This window comes from Cervus elaphus, chromosome 21, assembly GCF_910594005.1.
Source record: "Cervus elaphus chromosome 21, mCerEla1.1, whole genome shotgun sequence".
In the NCBI taxonomy this organism is placed as follows: Eukaryota; Metazoa; Chordata; class Mammalia; order Artiodactyla; family Cervidae; genus Cervus; species Cervus elaphus.
This window is the reverse complement of record NC_057835.1, coordinates 7,546,256-7,568,911: the sequence shown is the minus strand read 5'-3', so window position 1 is coordinate 7,568,911 and position 22,656 is coordinate 7,546,256. Positions and strand designations below refer to the sequence as shown.

General features: G+C 43.0%; 1 protein-coding gene across 22 annotated transcripts in view; it reads right to left on the bottom strand.

The window, feature by feature from the left end:
* PTK2 (protein tyrosine kinase 2) overlaps positions 1-22,656 on the bottom strand; it is a 208,497-nt gene that overhangs the window by 108,924 nt on the left and 76,917 nt on the right. For 20 of the 22 annotated variants that reach the window (XM_043879905.1, XM_043879898.1, XM_043879900.1 and 17 more), the window contains 2 exons: positions 21,274-21,440; positions 7,749-7,836 (listed from right to left, as the gene is read on the bottom strand). In XM_043879905.1, the coding sequence (XP_043735840.1) occupies positions 7,749-7,836; positions 21,274-21,440 (255 nt within the window). The remainder of the gene's footprint in view (positions 1-7,748; positions 7,837-21,273; positions 21,441-22,656) is intronic. The other 2 variants (XM_043879907.1, XM_043879906.1) reach the window with 1 other exon arrangement.

The following is a 22,656-nucleotide window of genomic DNA, read 5'->3' as shown; positions in this document are numbered from 1 at the left end:
GCCCCGGTAGCCCAGAGTCTAACACAATGGCTTCACACGCATCTCCTACTCCATCTTACCTCTCGCTTTCCATCATGTTCTCCTCTTATACCACGGATTACTACTGTTTACGATCTCCAAATCCAGCAAATTTGCAAGTTTTTTCCAAGCAAAGACCTCTGAAAGTTGTTTATCGTATTAAATTGTTTTCATGTTGATGTCAATTTCCTACTTAAAAAATAGGATGAATTTGGACTTCCTTCTGTGGGCAAGTATTATATTTACATTCATGAGCTTTTTCATCTTATTAAGCACAGGTTTTAATATAAAAACATCTCACATCACTAATAAAAATTTCTGATCCTAAACTACTCCACCATTTATTCCATGTGCCACATCAATGCTTTGGCTACCTCCTTAGACTTTTTTGGTCTTATTTTGGTCTCTTCTGAATGCTTTGTCAGCTACATAAATTTATCACAAAGATCTGAAAGTCCTCAGTAGTGTGTGTAAAGAAGATGGGGCTGAGGGAAGACAAACATGTATACAATCATTACTGCCTGCTGCACATAACCACTTATATGCTACGCCACCTGAGTGATCCCAGGTCATCAGCTAACTTGGCTCGGCCGTCAAGCACTCCTCCCTGCGTTCTGCCAGTTCAGAGTGGAGAGTCTGCGAACAGAAGGAACTCAAAGGCAGTTCTCAACTAAAACAAACTCTTTGATCTTTCTCTTCCATAAATAAGCTTTAAAAATATATAAAGAATTATGCTATCTTATAAGCCAAATGCCTTTTCAACAACTCACTAAGTCATTTCACATAGCATTTATTAATAATAGGTATCCGTTCAACAAGTGTTTATTTATTGAATGCCTTGAGGTGGTCTAAAGGCAAGCTAAAAATATCATTAGGGAAGAGTGACTGACCGAATAACCATTTCTGCTTCCTATTTGTAAACTCTTATATAGAGAAGATAAACAAAAAAATATGGGTTGAATAGGATTGGGTTGGCCAAAAAGTGCTTCAGTTTTAAAGTAAAATTAAAGGACACATTTTCATTCTCACCAAGAACTTCATTGAAGAGCATATTCACCCTTTTATTTCACAAACTTCTGCTGTTTTTCAAGCAACTTCATAATTCCATCTTCCCAAAACTTTTTATCTTTTTGCACAAAGAACTGTTCCAGGTGCCTCTTACAGTCTTTCAGGGAATTAAAATTTTTTCCAATAAGGGAATTTTGTAAAGACTGAGATAAATGGAAATCAATGAAATGCAATGTCTGGTGAATACCGCAGGTGAATGACAACTTCCCAGCCAAGCTGTAACAGCTTTTGCCTGATCATTAAGAAACACACAGTCTTGTATTACCCTGATGGAAGATGATGCGTTTTCTGTTGACTAATTCTGGTTGTTTTTTGTCCAATGCTGCTTTCAGCTGGTCTAACTGGGAGTAATACTTGTTGGAATTAAATGTTTGGTTTTCTGGAAGAAGCTCATAATAGAAGACTCCCTTCTAATTCCACCACATATAAAACATCACCGTCTTTAGATGAAGACTGGCCTTTAGTGTAGTTGATGATGGTTCATTGCGCCTGCCCCACGATCTAGTCCATTCCACATTATCGTACAGTGTCTACTTTTCATCACCCATCACAATTTGTTTTAAAAATGGAACATTTTCATTACATGGAGAGAACTGCACGTGGAAATACGGTCAAGGAGGTTACTTTTGCTTAACTTATGTGGAACCCGAACACAAAGTGATGAACATAACTGAGCTGGTACAACTGACTTTAAATACTTGATTTGGATATTTTAAGTATGCTAGCTAACTCCCATGTGGTATAATATTGATTGCTCTCAAATAATGTCTTGATTTAATCACTATCAACTTCAACTGGTCTACTCGACCATGGAGCATTGTCCAGCCAGAAACCTCTAGCAAGAAACTTCACAAGCCACTTGTGACACGTTCAATCAGCCACAGCACCTTCTCCAGACACTGAACAAATTTTTTTTCTGCATTTCAGTTGCGTTTTTACCTTTCTTGAAATAATAAAGCATAACATGCTGAAAATGTTGCCTTTTTTCTTCCATATTCAATATTAAAATGGCTACACAAAAAGTCACCAACTTGGCTATCTTTTTTTAAATGCATGCTGATATGATAGCTGTCACATAAAATATAACAAAATTTTTTTGAATGAAGTTAAAGACTACTAAGTGCTACTAGAGCCATCTTATGGAAAAAACCAAATGAACCTTTTGGCTAACCCAATATAAGCATGACAGTTTACCTAACAACAACAACAAAACTTTCTGAATCACCAAAAACATACAGGAGTAGAAAAACAGGAAAAAAAAAAATGTACATTATTAAACCTACTTAAAGACGTACAGAAAATACATCTTCTAATGAGTCAGACTTAGACGTCTATTTAATTTTAACTTCTTTCTAGAACAGGACAGCTGATAATTCCCACATTGAAAATTTCAGGTTTTAAACTAAAATTTCCCACTTGGAGCTGCTATTTCAAAACGTTTTAACTGGCAGAAAGCTTTACAGCCAAGAAAATACAGTTAACGAGATCATTTCTGATAATTATCTGAATAAAAATGTGTAAAAACTAAAAATTGGAGTAAAACTAACAGAAAGGTTGATCAACAAAAAAATAAGTGTGTCTTGGCCCCTCACACATTTCTGCAGTTTAGGTTCTAAACCATAAAGTTACGTTCTGGACTCAGTGTCTTCAGCTTCCCACTGCAACTCTTCTTGCCAAATAAGCCAGGAGTTCTGTTACATTCAATGTTTTCTAAGAACCACTAGATGGATACACTCATTTTAAATCTTAACATACTTGTAGGAAGAAACAGTGACAACAGACGCAGGCATCTCAGAAGCTCAAAGTGTCAGTGGTGCCAAATGGGTCCCACACAACTTCAGCACTGCTGATGCAAACCTAGTTAATTTAACAACTTCCTGACCGAACGGGGACAGGGCCCTTCAAACTAATGGCCACCACGACTTGCAAAAGGTTGCCAGTCAAATACACTTTTAACAAGTCAGAGAGATAAAGAAGAACAAAATGTTATATGGCAAAGGAAAAACTCAAATTCAAGGCAAAACATACTTTTCGTGCTTTATAATAAGTGATTAGCTTTGGCATCAAAAATTATTTGTTTAGGAATAAAAAATAAAAAATCAGAGCATCTCTGGCAGGGTTAGGAGTCCACACTTCCAGTGCAGGGGCATGAGCTTGACCCCTGGTTAGGCAACTACGATCCCATACGCCATGCCGTGCAGCCAAAAAAACTTACTTTTTCAGACTCCTGCTCTACAGCGAATAGGGTTATAACAAGATTCTAGTTTATTTTTAGAGTGTGCTGATTAATATCTTTCAGAATGTTCTAAAATGGGTCAAAACACACAGTGGCTCATTTGTGACATATCTCACTTGTAGTCACATTTAGGACATCTTTAATGTAACCATGTGCATCCACAGACTGATCTCCCACCAGGAAAGCGGCACTCTACGCCCACTGACATGTCGCTTTCCTCACGACTCCACCCAAAATAAGGTGGAGATGAGCAGGTGTGATGAGCAGGGGCTTGGGCAAGGCTTCAAAACAGGAATAATAAAATTACAGTAGTTTATTATAAGCTTTCTTTCTCTTTCATGGGATAGAACTGATACAGAGGAAATCTAAACATAATTCTTTTCTATCTATTCTGATAAAAGAGCCAAAATAATAAAAAAAATAATAATAAAAAAACCAGACCACCTGACCTGCCTCTTGAGAAACCTGTATGCAGGTCAGGAAGCAACAGTTAGAACTGGACATGCAACAACAGACTGGTTCCAAATCAGGAAAGGAGTACGTCAAGGCTGTATATTGTCACCCTGCTTATTTAACTTATATGCAGTGTACATCATGAGAAACGCTGGACTGGATGAAACACAAGCTGGAATCAAGATTGCTGGGAGAAATATCAATAACCTCAGACATGCAGATGACACCACCCTTATGGAAAAAAGTGAAGAAGAACTAAAGAGCCTTTTGATGAAAGTGAAAGAGGAGAGTGAAAAAGTTGGCTTAAAACTCAACATTCAGAAAACTAAGATCATGACATCTGGTCCCATCATTTCATGGCAAATAGATAGGGAAACAATGGAAACAGTGACAGACTTTATCTGTTTGGGCTCCAAAATCACTGGAGATGGTGACTGCAGCCATGATATTAAAAAATGCTTACACCTTCTAAGAAAAGTTATGACCAACCTAGACAGCATATTAAAAAGAAGAGACATTACTTTGCCAACAAAGGTCCATCTAGTCAAGGCTATGGTTTCTCCAGTAGGCATGTGTGGATGTGAGAGTTGGACTATAAAGAAAGCTGAGTGCTGAAGAATTGATGCTTTTGAACTGTGGTGTTGGAGAAGACTCTTGAGAGTCCCTTGGACTGCAAGGAGATCCAACCAGTCCATCCTAAAGGAGATCAGTCCTGAATATTCACTGGAAGGACTGATGTCGAAGCTGAAACTCCAATACTTTGGCCACCTGATATGATGAACTGACTCACTGGAAAAGACGCTGATGCTGGGAAAGATTGAAGGCGGGAGGAGAAGGGGACGACAGAGGATGAGATGGTTGGATGGCATCACTGACTCAATGGACATGAGTTTGAGTAAACTCCAGGATGGAGAGGGAGGCCTGGTGTGCTGCAGTCCATGGGGTCAGAAAGAGTCAGGCACGACTGAGCCAATGAACTGAACTGAAATAAACTGAATTCTTTTAAAACAGAAATAACAAAAAACACTCAGAAGTGTTCGCTATTCCCCAGCGTAGACCCTCAAGATTCCCACACGTGAAGTTCAACAAAATACCAGGTTCATAAAACACGTGCAAGAAAACATGCCCCTGTGAATAAGAGTCAGCACAGGTCACACAACGGTCCCAATTTCCTGTTTGTTACTGACATGTGCCCATGAGCACCCTTGCACATATGCACACAGGTGCATCTTATTTCTTTAGAATGAATCCCCCAAAGTGGAATTATTAATTCCAATCTTCTGAAACTGCCAGTATGCAACTTAACTTACAAAACTGTCAGTGTCAATGGTGTCACAGACAAATCTGAACCTATTTAAAACTCTTGGTATTCTTGCCAATTCATTAGTTCTGACAAATCATAGCATTTTTCTTTTTCCTTCCCTCTTGGTAATTCTGGCATATCTACCTGGCCCCATGGAGCGTCAGTTAAGCCTGATACATGGGCCGAGTTGAGCAGTAACACCGGCCATCAACATAGGGAAGGGGCATTACTATGACCACACTTCTATTTTCCTTTAAATCACAGGTACTTGGTAGGACATTATAAAAGCATACACGAAACAAAAGAAATTCTCAGGATCTTCCTGACCCAGGGACTGAACCCAGGTCTCCTGCATTGCAGGCAGATTTTTTACCACCTGAGCCACCTGGGACTAGACTAATTATTAGAATGAAAGTGAAAGTTGCTCAGTCATTTCCGACTCTTTGTGATCCCATGGACTACACAGTCCATGGAATTCTCCAGGGCAGAATACTGGAGTGGATAGCCATTCCGGCTCCAGGGAATCTTCCCAACCCAGGGATCGAAACCAGGTCTCCCGCATTGCAGGCGGATTCTTTACCAACTGATTGGTAAAGAATCCGCCTGCGATGCAGGAGATCCCAGTTCCAATACCTGGGTCGGGAAGATCGGCTGGAGAAGGCATAGGCTACCCACTCCAGTCATTCTTGGGCTTCTCTGTGGCTCAGCTGGTAAAGAATCCGCCCACAATGCGGAAGACCTGGGGTCAATCCCTGGGCTGGGAAGATCCCCTGGAGAAGGGAAAGGCTACCCACACTCCAGTATTCTGGCCTGGAGAATTCCATGGGCTGTATTCCATGGGGTCACAAAGAGTCGGACATGACTGAGTGACTTCACTTCAGGCTGAAGAAGAGAAACTCTAGGAATGGATGAAAGCAGAGGGGGATGGTGGGGTGGGAAGGTGTGCACGCAGAGCACATGGGTAGGACGAGGTGTGTCCCATCCCACAGCAAGCTGCACATAACCGGATCGGGACTCACAAGTGATGTGCTGAGTCCTCAAAGCTGGGTCCTGTCTACAGACTGAAATTCCAGGGTGGCAGATAGTAGTGTCTCGTTTCATCAACATAAAGACTCTCTTCGGGAGGTGTTATATACCCCCTGTGAAGAAACTCATGGAGGCACCTGGCATCATGGAGCTGTGACACGTATGACCGGCACGGCACACCTCCAAGATGCCTCATACCCCTCGGACTTTACAGGGACCACTCACCTGAGTCACAGAGACAGCACTGAGACACGTCCCATCAGTAAGGGAAAAGCTGGGATAGGCCGGTGGTTTTGCTAGCTTTTAATCATATACACAGAAGCAATGGCTTCCGAAAGGAAAAACTAGGACAACCTAGTAACAGTGTGAAAGGAACAAAATCGTTGCCGACTTTCAGGTTAGCCTAGAAATTATAAAAAGGAATAACTGAGAGCTATTTAGGCCCGTCTCAGGCTTCCCGTAATCAATGTCACTAAAGTAGTCACAGATGTCTTCAGTGGGTGGATTTCTTTTTCAAAGAAATTACACCAGTGACTCAAATCATCTACAAGAGAGAAGAACAGAAATATGTTGCCTATCTAAACCCATCAGCCTCTTCCTTCCTCACTTTCCTGCTCCAGTTTGTTCAGTCTCTGAGTCCATCAAATCCACTCACTAAATCTGCTTACTACCACACCGTTCTACCTCCCAACTTTCCAACTTCTTGCTTAAATAGCTAAAGAGCCCCCAACTTGCTCGCAGCCTTTTTAAGATCCAATCCACCCCAAGTACTGCCACCACATTAGGGTGGTCTTATTTTTTTTTTTTTTTAATTCTGATCAAGACATTCCTTACTTAAATTCTTTAAATACGCCCAACAATCTGCAGGGTAGAACCCAAAACCTGCTCCTTACACGGTGTGGTCCCAACTCTCTCGCCCATTTCCTTTCAAACCACTTAAGCACAGATTTTAATGTACTGTGTTTTATAAAGTTCATCTCTTCCTCAGCTACAAAGTTCCTCAGACGACGTTTTGCAAGGAAGCCACCTGGATTCGACATCTCCCCTGTGTCAGCACCCCTCCACAGTATGTCATATCACTTGTGCTCGCAAACAGCATAGGACCAAACACAAAGGAACTGTTTACAGGAAGCCCACTAGATGGAGAATTCAGAATTTACGCCACATGTATTTACTGTCTAAGTAACACCTTACAGAAAATTTAGAATTTATGCCACATGTATGTATTATCTACCCTTACGGGTAGTAAGAAAGCTACTTTTAGTTTAAAAACGTCACTTCTGGTTTTACACAAACTGCTACTGAAATTATATGGGAACAGTTGGCTCTGGATAAACATCTGACAGGTTTGTTGATATTCAGGCACGATAATTATACTTGAATTAAAGACAGAGCAAAGGTTGTATCACTTAGGACTTACTGTTTCTACTTAAAATAAGTCTTAAGATTTGCCCAAGTATATAAAAATTCACAACGTAACAAAAACTCCAAATTTCTTACAAGGTTTAAGAATCTCACTGCCATACAGTGACAAATTTATATTCTCTCAAATGTTAGGCTTAATCTAGTTCTAAAATAAAACCATAAAATAAACAGGATTCAAAGAAACAAAGGAAAAAAATGTATTAAAGCACTCTTCTATACCTGTTGATAGAAGAAATTCAAAGTTGGCTTGTCTTCAGTAAACTGGTTTAGAAATCCTTTTGGCAAATAACGAATTCTCAATTCATATCTAAAAAATAATTAACAAAGGAAAACAATTAGAAATAAGTCATTTCTTCTTCATAGTCCAAACAATATTGAGTATGGCACTGCCAGTTACTGAAATATTATTCTAAAAAGAAGTTTAAAAATAGTCTGTAAATATTTCCTTTTGCTGCAAAAAATAAAAAAATAAAATGTGCATGTGAGTGTGCTACAGCCCGAGGTTCCTGCAGGAGACAGAACCTGAGGAGATACCCAGAGGGCGCCCAGAAGTCCCTCCAGCCCCACTGCCCGAGGGCAGCACCACCTTCCGCACCCGGAAGGCGAGCTCTGCCTGCCTGGAGTCACACAGGATGTGTCTGGCTCCTCTCAGGAGACTCCTATCTCTTGGGTTTGCTCACAGCCCTGCCCTGTATAACACACCCCAGTGACTCACCCCATTTTACCCTGAAGGCTGCTGAGTGCTTTCCAGCTCAGGGCTGTGAGGAGTATTGTTGTGAACACTTTTTATAGTCCTCTAAATAAAGCAATTTTGCTCAGGAAGCCAAACCTCAAGAATGACCAAAACAAATTTCACCAGAACGCTCTCTCTGTACCTCATGTATGTGTGTGTCCACCCATATACACTCTCGCAGGCACATATGCATCTCTGCTGGGGGTACACCAGGAACACATCACTGGGTCACAACACGCACACACACTGTCCAGAGCAGACACAAGCTGCAGGGCTGTAGTGGTGCACGCTCCACTTCCACGAGCGGGAGCCCCACGGGGCTCTGGTTCCACATTCCTCATCTCTACTTGGCACTCTAGCCTTTTCATGTTAGTCACCCTAATGTTTACTGCAAGAGCACACACTGGTTTTAATCAGTACTTCCTTGATGAATAACAAGAAGGGGCACTTTCTTGTTTGATAGCCAGCCATTCTGGTTATCTGCTTCAGTGACGTGTCTGTTAAACCTCTTGTCCTTTGTTTCTACTGAGCTGTCTGCCCCCCTCCCCCACCCCACTGATTTGTAGGTGTTCTTTACGAATTTTGGATGTGAGGCCTTTGTTAGACTTAATGAAGATATATCCTCTCCCACTCTATGGCTTGCCTTTCACTATTTTAAAAAACTTATTTTTAAAATCTTCTAATTTTAATGTTATCTTGTGTTTTAATGCAGTCCTATTTATCTATTTTTTTTAGTAAATTCTTTTAGTTTTTTGTTTATAAAATATTTGCTTACACAAAAGTTATACAGGTTTTTTTCTAAAAATTTCATAAATTGATCTTTTAAAATTGTATTAAGCTCATGAGGAAAAGAATCCAAAGGAGCCGATACAATTCTTTTGGATCAGTTAAGGGTGGTTCAACACAAGGTACACATACACAAGTTTTGCTGACATTTTCAAGGGTCTATCTTATTAAAACATACAACTGTCAAACAATAAAGTTCCATTGTACTTTGAATCTCAGAAGGAGTTCAATAACTTTCTGCAGACATTCTCATGGGACAACTGTTAATAGAAGCAGAATAATTTCATTTTGAGTTTAGGATGTAGCAGGCACCTTATAGGCACCATTTCTCTTAATCGACATAATAATCAGAGAACGAGAGCCTAAGTATTCATATTCAGCAGAGTGGGAGAACGACACTCAGCAAGAATAAGCAGTAAGCAGCCAGTTTCCAGGCTGGAAGCTCCAGGATCAACAGGCTGCAGGAGGCTTTGGTATTAACACTGCCCCATTTTAATGATTAAAGAAAAAAAAAAAACAAAAAAAAACCTGGCAGCTTGTTTTGGCCTGCTAAACATTTGGCAGCCTGGCTACATGTCCAGGCTCTTAACATCATCCCGACAATGATGATGATGATATCAAATAATGTTCAGGGACTACTCAGGATGTCACAGAAATCATGACAAGCATTTTAACCAGATGACCTCTTTTCATCAGCAACGACCCCCAGAAGCAGCAGAAAGAATGCTCTGCATCAAGACCACCTGCGCTGTTCTGGCTCCACCCCTTGTTTGCTGTCTGCCATCACTGCTCTGCACCTCAATTTCCTCACCCGACTCTTTGCAACCCCAAGGACTATACACAGCCCATGGAATTCTCCAGGACACTGGAGTGGGCAGCCATTCCCTTCTCCAGAGGATCTGCCCAACCCAGGGATCGCACCAGGGTCTCCTGCCTTGCAGGCGGATGGATTCTTTACCAACTGAGCCATCAGGGAAGCCCTCATCAGGACGCTGGGAGAAGTGAAAGGGCTGTCACTGCACACATCACAGCCGTCTCGACGGCTGATCCACCATATTAGCCATTACTCGACAAATACTTCAGTACCGGTCACCTACAGACACAATTCCAGAGTCTGGGAAGACACTGGTGAATAAAACAGCAGGAAGTACCAGCCTGCAGAAAATTTCTATTTTTGTGGTGGCAGCCAGACAGCAGATACGTTAAGTATCTCTGAGGTGGTAATGTGATAAAGACACAACAAGCAAGGGAAGGGGAGGAAGAGATGATGAAGCAACATTCTGTAACCAGGGAAGCAGGCGGACTCAGGACACCTGAGTAGATCTAAAGGCAGACAGGAAGGAATCAGGGCAGTAACCTGCAGGAAGAGAACAAGTAAACGCCCTGTGGCCAGAGGGAGCCTGGAGGAATGCAGCCGCAGCCCCTGTGAGTAAAAGGGCTTCGGGGAGGCGGGGAAAGAGGCGGCAAGCCACACAGGACCCTGCTCGTCACAATGCGGGGCTCGTCCTGCTGGGAAAGGGGGCCCAGAGGCACTGTGGCCAGAGCAGTAACAGCACAGTCCTGGCGCCCAGCCAGGCAGGGCTGTGAAGAGCAGACAACAGGGCCACAAGGAGGCCGGGAAGGGACTGGTAATAGTGACCAGGTGCCCAGTTCACCCTATCTTCATAGATGGGGGAGAACAGACTTTGAGGACATTCGGTAATAGCCAAGGTCCCACGGCTGTTAACAGGCAGCCCTGGTATTCCACCATAGCAGAAACACCCCTGAAGGCCCAGAGGCAGCATGAACCTAAGAGAAGACACCTATGCTTAGAACAGAGAGGAGTGTAGGTAGGTTGGGTCTTGCTTGTGGGGTTGGGCAAGATCTCTAGATTGTGATGGCGTTTTGGTCTCTGCTTCAACCCACTACAATCTCGTATTTCCTCCCTCACAGCCCTACTGGAACTCGGCTCAAGTCTCTGAGTTCAATTCCAGTTCAGTCACCTCGCCCCACTCCTTAAACTCCACACCTGGCGTTCACAGCATCCTGACCCACCTGCGCTGGCATCCTCTCTGCCTTCTCCTCCAGGAAACTCGCCATTTTCCTCACAGTGAAACTTCCGCTACTATTCTGAGAGCCTGGCTCTGTCCTGATAAACATTTCCACGTCTCTGCTCTAGGCCACTCCATGATTTCTGAACAGCAGCTAACTACAACATGCCCCAGATAAAACCATCCTTTCGCTTCTGCTTCTAAGTAATTGTTGTTGTTCAGTCACTTAAGTCGTGTCTGATTCTTTGCAATCCCATGAACTGCAGCACGCCAGGCTTCCCTGTCCTTCACTATCTCCCGGAGTTTGCTCAAACTCAAGTCCATTGAGTCGGTGATGCCATCCAACCATCTCATCCTCTGTCACCTAAGTTAATACATTACCATTAACACTGTCAACACCTAACTTCTTCAGTCTTATCTCCAACTGTGAGCACCAAGATACCCACAAGTTCACCAAGATATCCATTAGTTCACTAATGAACTAATGATGGGGAGGAGTAGGAAATGATTTTGCAAGTTGAGTTGGACGAATATTCAGATAACCCTGATACTCAGCTAGTCAGACTGTGTGTAGTGAAATAAACAAAAGTACAATTTCAGGAAACTACACAGATGACCCTCGGAAACAGTGGGGTGTGGACAACTCTTCTTACACAGACTTCCAATTTTAAAAGCCTACAAGGAAGGATAGAACTAGAAATTCACCATTTGGCAAAAATTACAGTAATAAATACTGCAAAAAAGAATCATCAATGATGTTGAGTGGGCGAAAATACAATGAGAGAGAAACTGCACAGTCTCTGTATCTCCTCAGAAGATATTACTTAATTACAAAGAGGGGGACAAACCACCTTATAGCAGAGAAACCTGGCCACCACCTTAAATCAAATGATCCAAGTTAAAGCCACCAGTAAAATGAATCATATCATCAGCAAAGACTTCCTGATAAAATGCTAAGTGAAAACGACAGCTTGACTGTGGTACTCTTCCCCAAGTGCTTAAGCTCAATATAACCACGGGGGAAAAAACACCAAACAAACCCAAACCGAAGAACACGCAAGACCACCAGCCAGTGTACTTCAAAAGGGCCAAGGTCACGCAGACAAAGACAGCCTGAGGGCCTGCCGCACAGCAGGGAAGACCCGGGGCAACAGGACAGGGAGGTGCACGACGCTCTGATCCGGATCCCAGGCTGGAAGACGGACACCCTGAACCCTGATGACATCTGTGCATCAGTCAATACTATGGTAGCAATGTTAAGGCCCTAGCTTCAATAACTGAACTGTACTTAAGTAAGGTTTTAACATTTAGGGGAGGAGGGCTGAAGGGTACACAGGATTTCTGTGTACTGTTTTTGCAACTTTTTGATAACACACTGAGAATAAAAATAAATTCTCACAAACCTAAGACTGACTGTCCTGTAGCTGTGTTAACAAAATACCCACCAGATCCAGTTTTAACCCAGCCTGGTCAACAAACATCAGTTTTTTTGTGGCCACAGACCGGCCAGAAAGCTGTTCATTCCTGTGCTGGGTCTGGTGCAGAAGTATCCAGGAAGCGTTTAATTAACCAATCAGCAAATTTGGAAGTTCATCCTGTTTTCTTAAAAGGTGTCACTTCCACACTTGTCAGAATGTTCCTCTATTTACTGTCTTACTGATTTAAATATTCTAAAGAACTCTTGTTGAATTCAGTGTCATAATGAAAGACTAGCCTTTCAAATTAAGGTATATGCACAGAAAATGTCATTTCAAGATAAAATAGAAAACCATCAAAATACAATCTAAAGCTTCCTCAGCTATCATTAGTCATTTTCTTTTGTCATCTATGAAAAAAAAATACCTTTCCTCAAAATAAAGGACTTTTTTTCCTCCTGCAAAGGTCTGAAAAAAGAATCATCTCTCTGCAGATCGAGGAGCTGTTCAACGGCCGTGAACAGGAGAATGTGAACCACATCTGATAACAAAGAAAAGGACTTTCTTTTTCACTTGCTCTGCAGAAGCCCCACAGTTCTCTCTCAAAGGCCAACAGAGCCTCCTCTCAGGCCTGACTCTCAAAGCCCGGAATCCCACACCAAAAGGACCAGGCCGTTTTTATCTGATTAACCTGCTTACAACTCAGACCACTCCGTGTAGGTGCTTTCAAAACACCAAAATTTAGCTAGCTGGAATTTAATTATCGAGGTACAAAACTTTAAAGTTTAAATCTGTTTGGGGTAAAGCTCTCAAAACTGCTTGGCACTTTCAGCTACATGATAAACTAGGAAAAGCACTGTATTCGAACTTCTCTGGCTGACTCCAGAGCCTAGCAAACACCACCTACTCAACCGGGATCTCCCAGGACCCAGGGCACAGGTGAGCAGACTGGGAAGGAAGCAGGGTGCATGCAGCGTAGGGGCTGTGGGCTCTGCCGCAAACCTGAGGCCCCGCACCGGCTCCTGCAGGCCCTCACGAGGCTGGAGGCTGGGCACGCTCCCCACAGGAGCCCTGGACTGACCATCTCCTCCTGACCCTGTATTTACATGTCCCATATTGTCTCACCCAACCTCATGTGCTCCCAACAATATTCTTTAATGTTTATTTTGCTTTTTACTTGTATGTGATGCTGTATGTCATCCTCTGGTGCTTACTTTTTGTTTTTTAACTGAGGTAAAAATCACATAAAAAGCAACCATTTCAGGGAATTCCCTGGTGGCCCAGTGGTTAGGACTCGGGGCTTTCACTGCCAGGGTCCAGGTTCAATCCCTGGTTGGAAACTAAGATCTCACAAGCCACATGGCATCCCTAACTCGCAGTTCAACAGTATTTAGCTGCATGCACATTGCCCTGGGCCTGCCTTTTGTCTCACACTGTCTCACCTGGCTGTTTCATCCAGTGTTCCAAGTCTCGATGCTTCCCTCATTCTGACTCGCGCAACATTCCACTGCGAATATTCTGTCACTGGCTATTCTATGAACGTCCTCGGGTCTCCAGCCTAGTATAGAAACCCAAGTCTCTGGAGGACAGAACCTGAAGTGGAACAGCAGGATTGAGGCCATGTCATGCGGAGGCTAAGCTGCAGGTAAGATCTTGAATTGTAATAGAGCGCAGCCATGTGCAGCCCTGAGCACACAGCTGTGGTGCCTGATGCTACTCTGCACCCGCTTTCAGGCAACAGTTACTGGTCCTGCTCAGCCATCGGTCAGTGCTGCAGGGACCCCCTCCCCAGGCGCTGTCAGTGAGCCACCTTTATAGTCCAGCTGAGCCAGTGGTCAGGGCTTCAGGGACCCCTCCCCAGCTGACCAGCTGTCAGTGAGTGACTGTTAGCGGTCCCGCTCAGCCTCTGGTTGGTACTACGTGGCCCCTTCCCAGGCGACCAACGGTCAGTGAATGACCTCGAGAGATCTAGCTCAGCCACTGGCCAGTGCTTCAGTGGACCCCTGTCCAGGTGACCAACCGTCAGTGAGCTACCGTTAGTGGTCCCTCAGCCAGTGGCCAGCACCAGATGGTGAGCTAGGGGGCCCAGAGGACAGGTCAGGGGCTGTGTCCTGCAGGATTCCAGAGCCCTCGTCAAGGACACCCACTGGCTGGGCCCAGGCCTTGCAGTGGCAGCGACCCTCTCCCCCATCCCTGCCTCCGCGACCTGCAGAGCATGTTGTCTGCAGGACCTGCCCCTCCTGAGGGCCCTTTGGGTCCTGGGCACCCGGCTCCCTCAGCGGTAACAGCTGGGCAGAGTCTCGGGGCCTGGCCCTGAGGAGCCAGCTGGGCTCACCTCCTCTTAGCCAAAACTGGACCTCGGAGAGGGAAAGCTGTGCCTGGGGACCTGGCCCTTTCTTTCTTTCTTTTTTTTTCATTTATTTATATTAGTTGGAGGCTAATTACTTTACAATATTGTAGTGGTTTCTGCCATACATTGATATGAATCAGCCCTTTCTTGTCAGAACAGAGAATAACATTCGTTTGGTGGAGATTCACAGGAGCATGTTACCTGGCCATGACCTGACCTTAAGAACAAAGGCTCTGACATCTAGAAACAGCTAGGCCTGCCCCTCCCTCACCTTTCCTAGAAAACGGCTTTGCTGAAAGCTCTGGAAGAGCTTGAGGTTTTAAAGGCTCGAGGCACCCATCTCCTTGCATCGACCTTAATATGCCTTCCTCTGCTCCAAACTCTGACGTTTCAGTTTGTTTGGCTTCACAACGCGTTGGGCACCCAGACTGGCGTTTCAGTATCATCATCAGATCCTTAACCTTTCCCGCTATTAATACTGCTGGACAACTTATTAATACTTTTTGTCAACCAGACAGTGTAGACGGAATCTACTGGTCCAGATTCATACCTCCCTGAGCACTAAGGAAGCGGACAGCGTCTTCCTGTGATTACAGGTCAAACCTGTCTACCCTTTTATGAAAATGCCTTCATGTTCCATGCCCATTTGTTGAGGAATTTACAATCCTTATATCGATCAGCAGAACTCCTGACACCATCTTCGGTCAATTACACGAGTTGCAACTTGTTTCTGCATTTTTCCTTTTGGCCACAGCTCACAACTTGTGAGATCTTAGTTCCCCGACCAGGGATTGAACGCAGACCCTCAGCAGTAAAAGCAGCTAAACCACTGGACCACTGAGGAATTGTCCTTTCTGCACTTTCTAAAAATACATCTTTTGATATACAGAATGCTTTCATCTCATAAAAGGCAAATTTGTTATTCTCGTCTTTTAAGAGTGAACGTTTTCAGGGTATTAAGAAAATCTTCCTGTGCCAAAGACACATTCACTATATGTTTCGTTAAACTTTTTTTAAAAACTTGATCCACCTTAGGTGGATTTCTGTGTATTTTTCAAGGTAGGATCTAATTCTGCTATTCCTCTTCCTATGAGGACAGCCATGTATGAAACCAGCCCTTCCCTTCCCCGATGACATGTCATGACAACTCTGTAGGGCCACCCTGCCTGAGACAGTTACTACCAAATGTGTGCTGTAGGTGCTTACAGAGATATTTGAAGAACTGAAGACTCAATAAAATAAGCTTAGATCTCAGGTTTATTTAACAATATGAATAGATGCTATAGCAGACAGTGTGAAAAAGAAAAATCTATGCTCAAAAACCTCATAAGAGTAGAAACGAATATCATTATTCTGATGAGTCCTGGCACTTTGGTTTCAGTGTTCACATCCTACTCAGAACTAAAGCCAGAGCTGCAGCTGCCCTCACAGACTGAGAGAGATCTCCGTGTTCTGTTTCCTGTAGTCACACACCTAACACAGGCAGGGAGAAGAAAGAGCTGGTGCCTGAAGCCAGTTTCCACTCTGCCACCCATTTAAGCTGTGTGACCATGGGCAGGTTATCAAGCCTCTCACACAATGTCTGACACCCAATAAGCAGCATGCTAATATGAGAAGACTGTTACTAAGTAGTACTATTTGGTTCCTAGTTGATAATTTCATTATAACTGATTCAACTTCCACTTAAACTGTATTTTACTGGGTGCCTCTTTATCCCAGGCATGACCAGAACCCAGCAGGAGAGCAGTGAGTACCATGGCGGCCCTGAGGAGAAGGGCTGTCCCTGGCAGGCAGAGGCTGGAGACGGCCCCGGGGAGGAGCTGACGGTGGCACACCCACCCTAACGAGGGGGGGGCCAGCCGTGCCAGCAACAGCAGGGGAGCACATACGGCAGTTGAGCATCGAGTTCAAAGGCACTAGGGACAACCCGCTTGGCATGTTCACAAGCCAGTGTGGCCAAGGTTGAGCACGTGAAAAGTTGGAAAAGATAAAGGCAAGAGAGAAATGAGACAAGAGCTATTCTGTTCAACAAGGCAGGCAACAGAGAAGAGACCATCAAATGAGATCCCAACCTGAGTACCTAAGAAAACTGCAACTTCAAAGAGACCACAGCTGCTCCAGTGAAGGCAGGGGAGCAGGAGGTGGAGAAAAGACCAAGAGGTAACCACAAACTTGCAGTGAGCTCCAGGTGAGTGGGGCCGGGGCAGGGGGTGGGGGTGGGGGGCTCCTGGAAGTTTCTGAGCAGGAATGGTTCACACATTTCTTTGGATGTTTACATTTTAAAAGATTTGTTCACAAATTCTGTGAGCTCAACCTCAGAACGTAACTCGGTATAGCTGCTTCTCGCTCCTCCAAGTACTACTCTCCTGGTCCATCATCTTCTGTGACTTTTTCCTGGGTTATTGCAGTAACCTGTCCATTGGTTTCCTGAGTTTATCCAAGTAAAGTGTGAATTTAATGCCAAAGGCACAGGTCTAGGGAGGCTAGGACGAGGTCAGTGGAGCAGCCCCAAATATCAAGGTCAGCAGGAGAAGACAGTGATGGTCAGTGAAGCAGGAGAAAAACCTTCATCATAAGAGAGACTGGTATCCAGGAGGCTGAGTGAAGAAAACATGCTTGGTATCCACACGGGCTTGGTTCCAGAACCCCACAGACACCAAGATCCCGAAATGCTTGTGTAAAATGGTACAGTCTGTGCATGAAAGCTGCACAACTTTGCACAAACTCTCATACACTGAGAGCATCAGTTTATTTACAATGCAATATACAATGTAAATGCTATGTAACCAGTTGCTGGCACAGCAAGTTCAACTTTTGCTTTTTGGAACTCTCTGGAATCCACCCTCCCCCGCCCCTGCCACACCCAGAATTCTGGATCTGTAGTTGGTTGAAGCCTGGCTCCCCAGCTGCAGAACCAGGGAACCCACAGACCCCGAGGCGCAGCTGTGCTTAGACAGAAGTAAGTGACTGTTTATAGCCAGCAGGTTCTGCAAAGGGCAGACTGGACGGTGAAGGGTCAGAGCCCATCAAAGCCAGGCCATCAGGAGGCTGGGCCTTTTCCTCTGAACCATAAACTACTTAGAAACATGTTTTAAGTTACTTAATATACAGTTATGTGCAGGATCCTGTATTTCTACATTAGAGAAAACAGTTCAATACATAACTTAAAAACTACTGTTTACTTACTGTTGTTTGTGTTCTTCCCTTTAATTATTAGAAAGGTAAGTCTTATTCCTTTAAGACTAGTTCTGCTTTATATATTTTGAGGAATTTATAAGTTAAACAGCTACATCTATTTCTATACTTATTAAATTCTTGGTGAAATGAACCTTTTACTGTTATGTGGTTGCCCTCTACATCTGTAATAAAGCTTGTTTGCCTGAAAATTTATTTCACAGGGTGTTAGCTGCACAATACTGATCTTTTTTTTCCTGGTTATTATTTGCCTGGTATATTTATACTCAAGTTTTATGTGAGTTTTTCAAATTGAAAGTCAGAACTCACTAGAAGGCAGGAAAATTCTTTTCACTATTCATTTATTAATTTATTTTACTAACCTAGAACAAAACAGAACATTGAAGAGAAAACCTTTAGACCTTAGTGTAAATAATAACGCTGAGTAGTTTGGTAAAATGTGTAGATTCAGGACATATAAACAGCTCTGAGATACACATACTGGTATATATGTGTGCTAGATCTCACGGTAAAATACATTATTTCCTGCAAGTAAAAGAGAAATGTTTGAAGGTCACTGTTTTGGATACATCCTGTGAACAGTAGATAGCCTGATGCTATGTATTAATCCACTCTAGTAACCTCTGACAATCATTCACTGTTAGCATCTGTGCATCTCACTTGTGATTTCTATTCATCTTGCTTCCCCACGCTTCTTCTGTTTCTTTCCTTCTTTTTGATCCCTACATTTCTCTAATATCTACTTGCCCAATAACCATTTAACTTGTACTTCTAATGTTGGAGCTGGTTACCCTCATATTTAGCTGACAAAGTTTTATTCTATAGCCCCTGTTCCAACCTGCACTGAGCTCTACTTTTTTTAGTATAAAAAAAATCTGTTATCATTAGTTTTCTTTCATGAAGCCAATGCTCACTGATATCTGTTCTTGAGGTAATTGAACCATGCAAACAAATATAGGCTGCCAGTTACATTTTCTTACCACTTCGAACATATTATACCACCATTTTCTTGGCATCAGTGATGCTGTGAGAAGTCTAATTTTTCTCTGCTTGTTTTTAACATCCTTTCATTTTCTTCTGTACAACACTATTTTGCTATAATCTGCCAAAGTATGCATTTAGATTTACCCAATTTGAGATTTTTCTGTTAATCCTACATTTAAGGACTCATGTCACTAGAAAGTTCTCTGCTATTTTCCCTTCAGATTATTTCCTCTTCCTCATTCTTTTTATTCTCTTATTCAGAGTTCCTGTTAGAAAAGGGCTGACCTTCTCATTCTTCATGTTACATAAATCTGTTTTCATAATTTCCATCTGTTCATCTGTGTGCTATGTTTTGGGCAAATTTTCTCAGATCCATCTTCCTGTTTACTGATTTTTCAGCTATGTCTAATCTGCTGCTTTATCTATCCAATGACTTCCAGAACTTTTGTTTTGTTCTTTTTCAAGTCTGCTTGATTATTTTAACAGCCTCCTATTCCCACTAACGTGTTAGAACAGTCTGCATTAACCCTCACGCTCCTGAAGATACCGCACATGTATCACCTGTATCTCTGATTACATTTTCCTCTTTCATCACCTCTACCGGCAATCCACACACCTTCACTCATCTCATAAGCCCAGCTGCACTGTTCTGAAGATCACATTATTCCCATTGAGATGGGCATGTTGATTTAAAAACCCATATGGTGAAGTCGGATAAAATCCAAATAGAAACTGTGCCACAAACTATGTGAATGCAACTTAAACCCATTTAGTTGTGCCTCTGTCTTCATCTACAAAATGAGGATAACAAGTCATTACCTCCTAGGGTTTGGGTAAAGGAAATACAGAGTTTACGAATTATAAACAGCATATAGCTGGCACAGTGCCTGGCTCCTAACAGCCACTCGATGGTGACAACACATCACTGACATCATCTTCACCCCTCATTTGAGGAGGGTCGGTCACATTTTCCTTACTTATGACGATCCAGGCCCCACTAAACAAAACAGTGCCTACATCCTTATTACTAAGGTTAAATAAGTTGGCTTAAAAGAATGAAAACAAAGCTTATATACCCCGGGATCTGCATTCAACAACTTACTGAGCACTAAGACTACTGCTATAATGAATGCTGCCTCTGAGATGTCTACATAAATTCAGAAGGTTAACAGAATTGTTTTAATTAAAAATACCTAGATATATTTTCAGGTAACTTTTAGATATTCTTAGTTTTTAAACACTTATTTAATTAACTGACCAAATGGATGGAAGTCAAATCTTTTTCAGCCATTGTTGAAAAGCAACCAAACTATATTCTTACAGACTATTTTGTTAGGTCACTTCTAGCTACTTGACAAATTTGAAAATTATATTTCTCTGATAAGCTGTAATTGAGACAGTATTTTTATTCAACTAAAGATTTACTCACCTAAACATGTTTGTTTTTCTTTTTAAATGTCTAATCTATTTAGATCCTTGAACTGAAAGTTACTGACATTTGAATGCCTTTTTTACGCTACAATCATCTTTATTTCTGCAGCATTATCTATAAAAACAGGGGCTCCTGTGGAAGAGCTCCCTTATACTTCTCTCAAATGTTAAGTGTTTTAGGTGTACAATTTCCTACAAACACCATGGTTTACTTAAAAGCGAAAAAAAATTATTAGGAGAGAATCAGGGAAAGGACAATTATAGGGACTTCTTTTATCTCACCTCAAATGATTTTAGTTTCATGAAAGTCAGTATGACTTCACTGAGATGACTTTCCAGCATCAATGCTGTGTGTGAACATCACACAGACACCGACCCTTCAGGTGAGCTGCAATCACTGGGCATGACAGAGTGAGCTCTGTAGCACACTAATACGGTCATCAGGTGTGTGGTGTGGTCTCCAGGCACGCAAGGAGGCCAGCAGCACAGGAAGTAAAAGCACTAGGACTCGGAAGTGCTCAGAGCAGAGGCTGGACAGAGCAGCACTGGCAAGAGCAGGGTGAGGAGCAAAAGACCGTCACAAAAGAATGAAAGCAATCAGACGGCTCAAGCAAGTCCACGTCAGGGGTGCCCGAAGACGGGCTACACCCAAGTGCAGCATAGAGTGCTGGTTAACAATTACCGGCCACCTCTATGTGTACAGGAGTCCCAGTGACCATCAGTGAGAAAATTAAACATAGATAATCAACCTCTCGTGTGTGTTTCTAATATGCAAAACAAATCATGTCCGAGTCACCCCAAAGTAGGTTTGTAATCTTACTTCCACTCCTCTGGTGGGTGGGCAAGTTCATACTTCTCCCTCACATTGGAGACACCCATATCCAAATGGAGCCAGTGAACCTCCTCTGACCGCAGGTGACTCAGGCGAAATCCATAGCAGGCCACGTGCTTTACTTTGTGACTGTCCACTATCTTCTGAATGATGCCCTAAAACATACCCCCCACAGAAATGACTGTTATAAACAAAAACTGCATGCTAGAAAATAATGCAACGTTCATTTCTTTCAGTTAATCATCAGAAATCTTTGGTAAAAAGAGTATCAATTTAAATAAATCACTTAATTTTACTTAGGAATCTTTTTTCACAAACAGTATTTTTATGAACAAAGAAAAATGTTTTTAAAACCACAAGAAGAGGCACTGCCCCTTTCTTTACTGATTTCTGCAGCTCCACCACTGCATCACCCCAACTCATCCACACACATGGGCCACCCCTTGGGGGGCTTCCTAAGAATGAGACCTGGGGAGGGTTATACTTTCCAAACCAACAGTATTGCTGAGAACAAGCTGCAACCTTAGTATGATTACACATTTAGGAATACATAATTAAAGTCATGTTTCTGATAATATTGATGACATATAAGAAGCTACCTCAAGTTGGGCCTAACCATCTGCTCTCTGCTGGTTAATACACAGCAATCCACAATAGCCCCCAATCTAATGCTTCCAACATGTGTGTCCATGAGTTCAGAGGAGATGAGGGCAACCTCTGAAGGAGGGCATCAGGGAAGGCCCCCTAGAGAAGGTGGCATTTACCCCGAGCTATGGCAAGGTGCCCTCAGGGGTGTGGCAGTCGTGTGCACACGTCTGTAAGTGGGCAGCACACATGGGGAGACCCACTTGGGAACACGAAGGAAACCACATGCCGTCCTTCCAGGAGGGCGTGTGAATCACAGCCCACCACACTCTTCTCAACCTTTTAGGCCATTAATAAGTTTTCTTAAATAATGCAGATATTAACATGAAAATGTCTATTAAAAATCAGTACTGTCTACTAGAGAAAGCACTGGTTTCTAACAATTAGTAATTAACTGAAGTTATCATATAACTTACAATGTAAAAGTTCTGCACACACTAGTATTTCTTTTCTGTGACACAATGCTGTTGGTAAAACAATGAAGGGTGTTCCCAACCCTACCCCAAAGAAGAGGTAAACAATAATGTGTACTGTATACAGAACTGTCAGGGACCCAGTGCGTCCACACCACAGGCAGGGTATGTGCTGTGCTCCTGCACCTGTCAACCACCCTCAGGGACTCCTCAGTCCCCAGAACGAGGCTGTGTATGCAGCCCAGGAGTGGTGGGGGCAAGACGGAGACGGGGCACATGTGGCACCACAGAGAAAGGACCCGGCTGGAAGAGC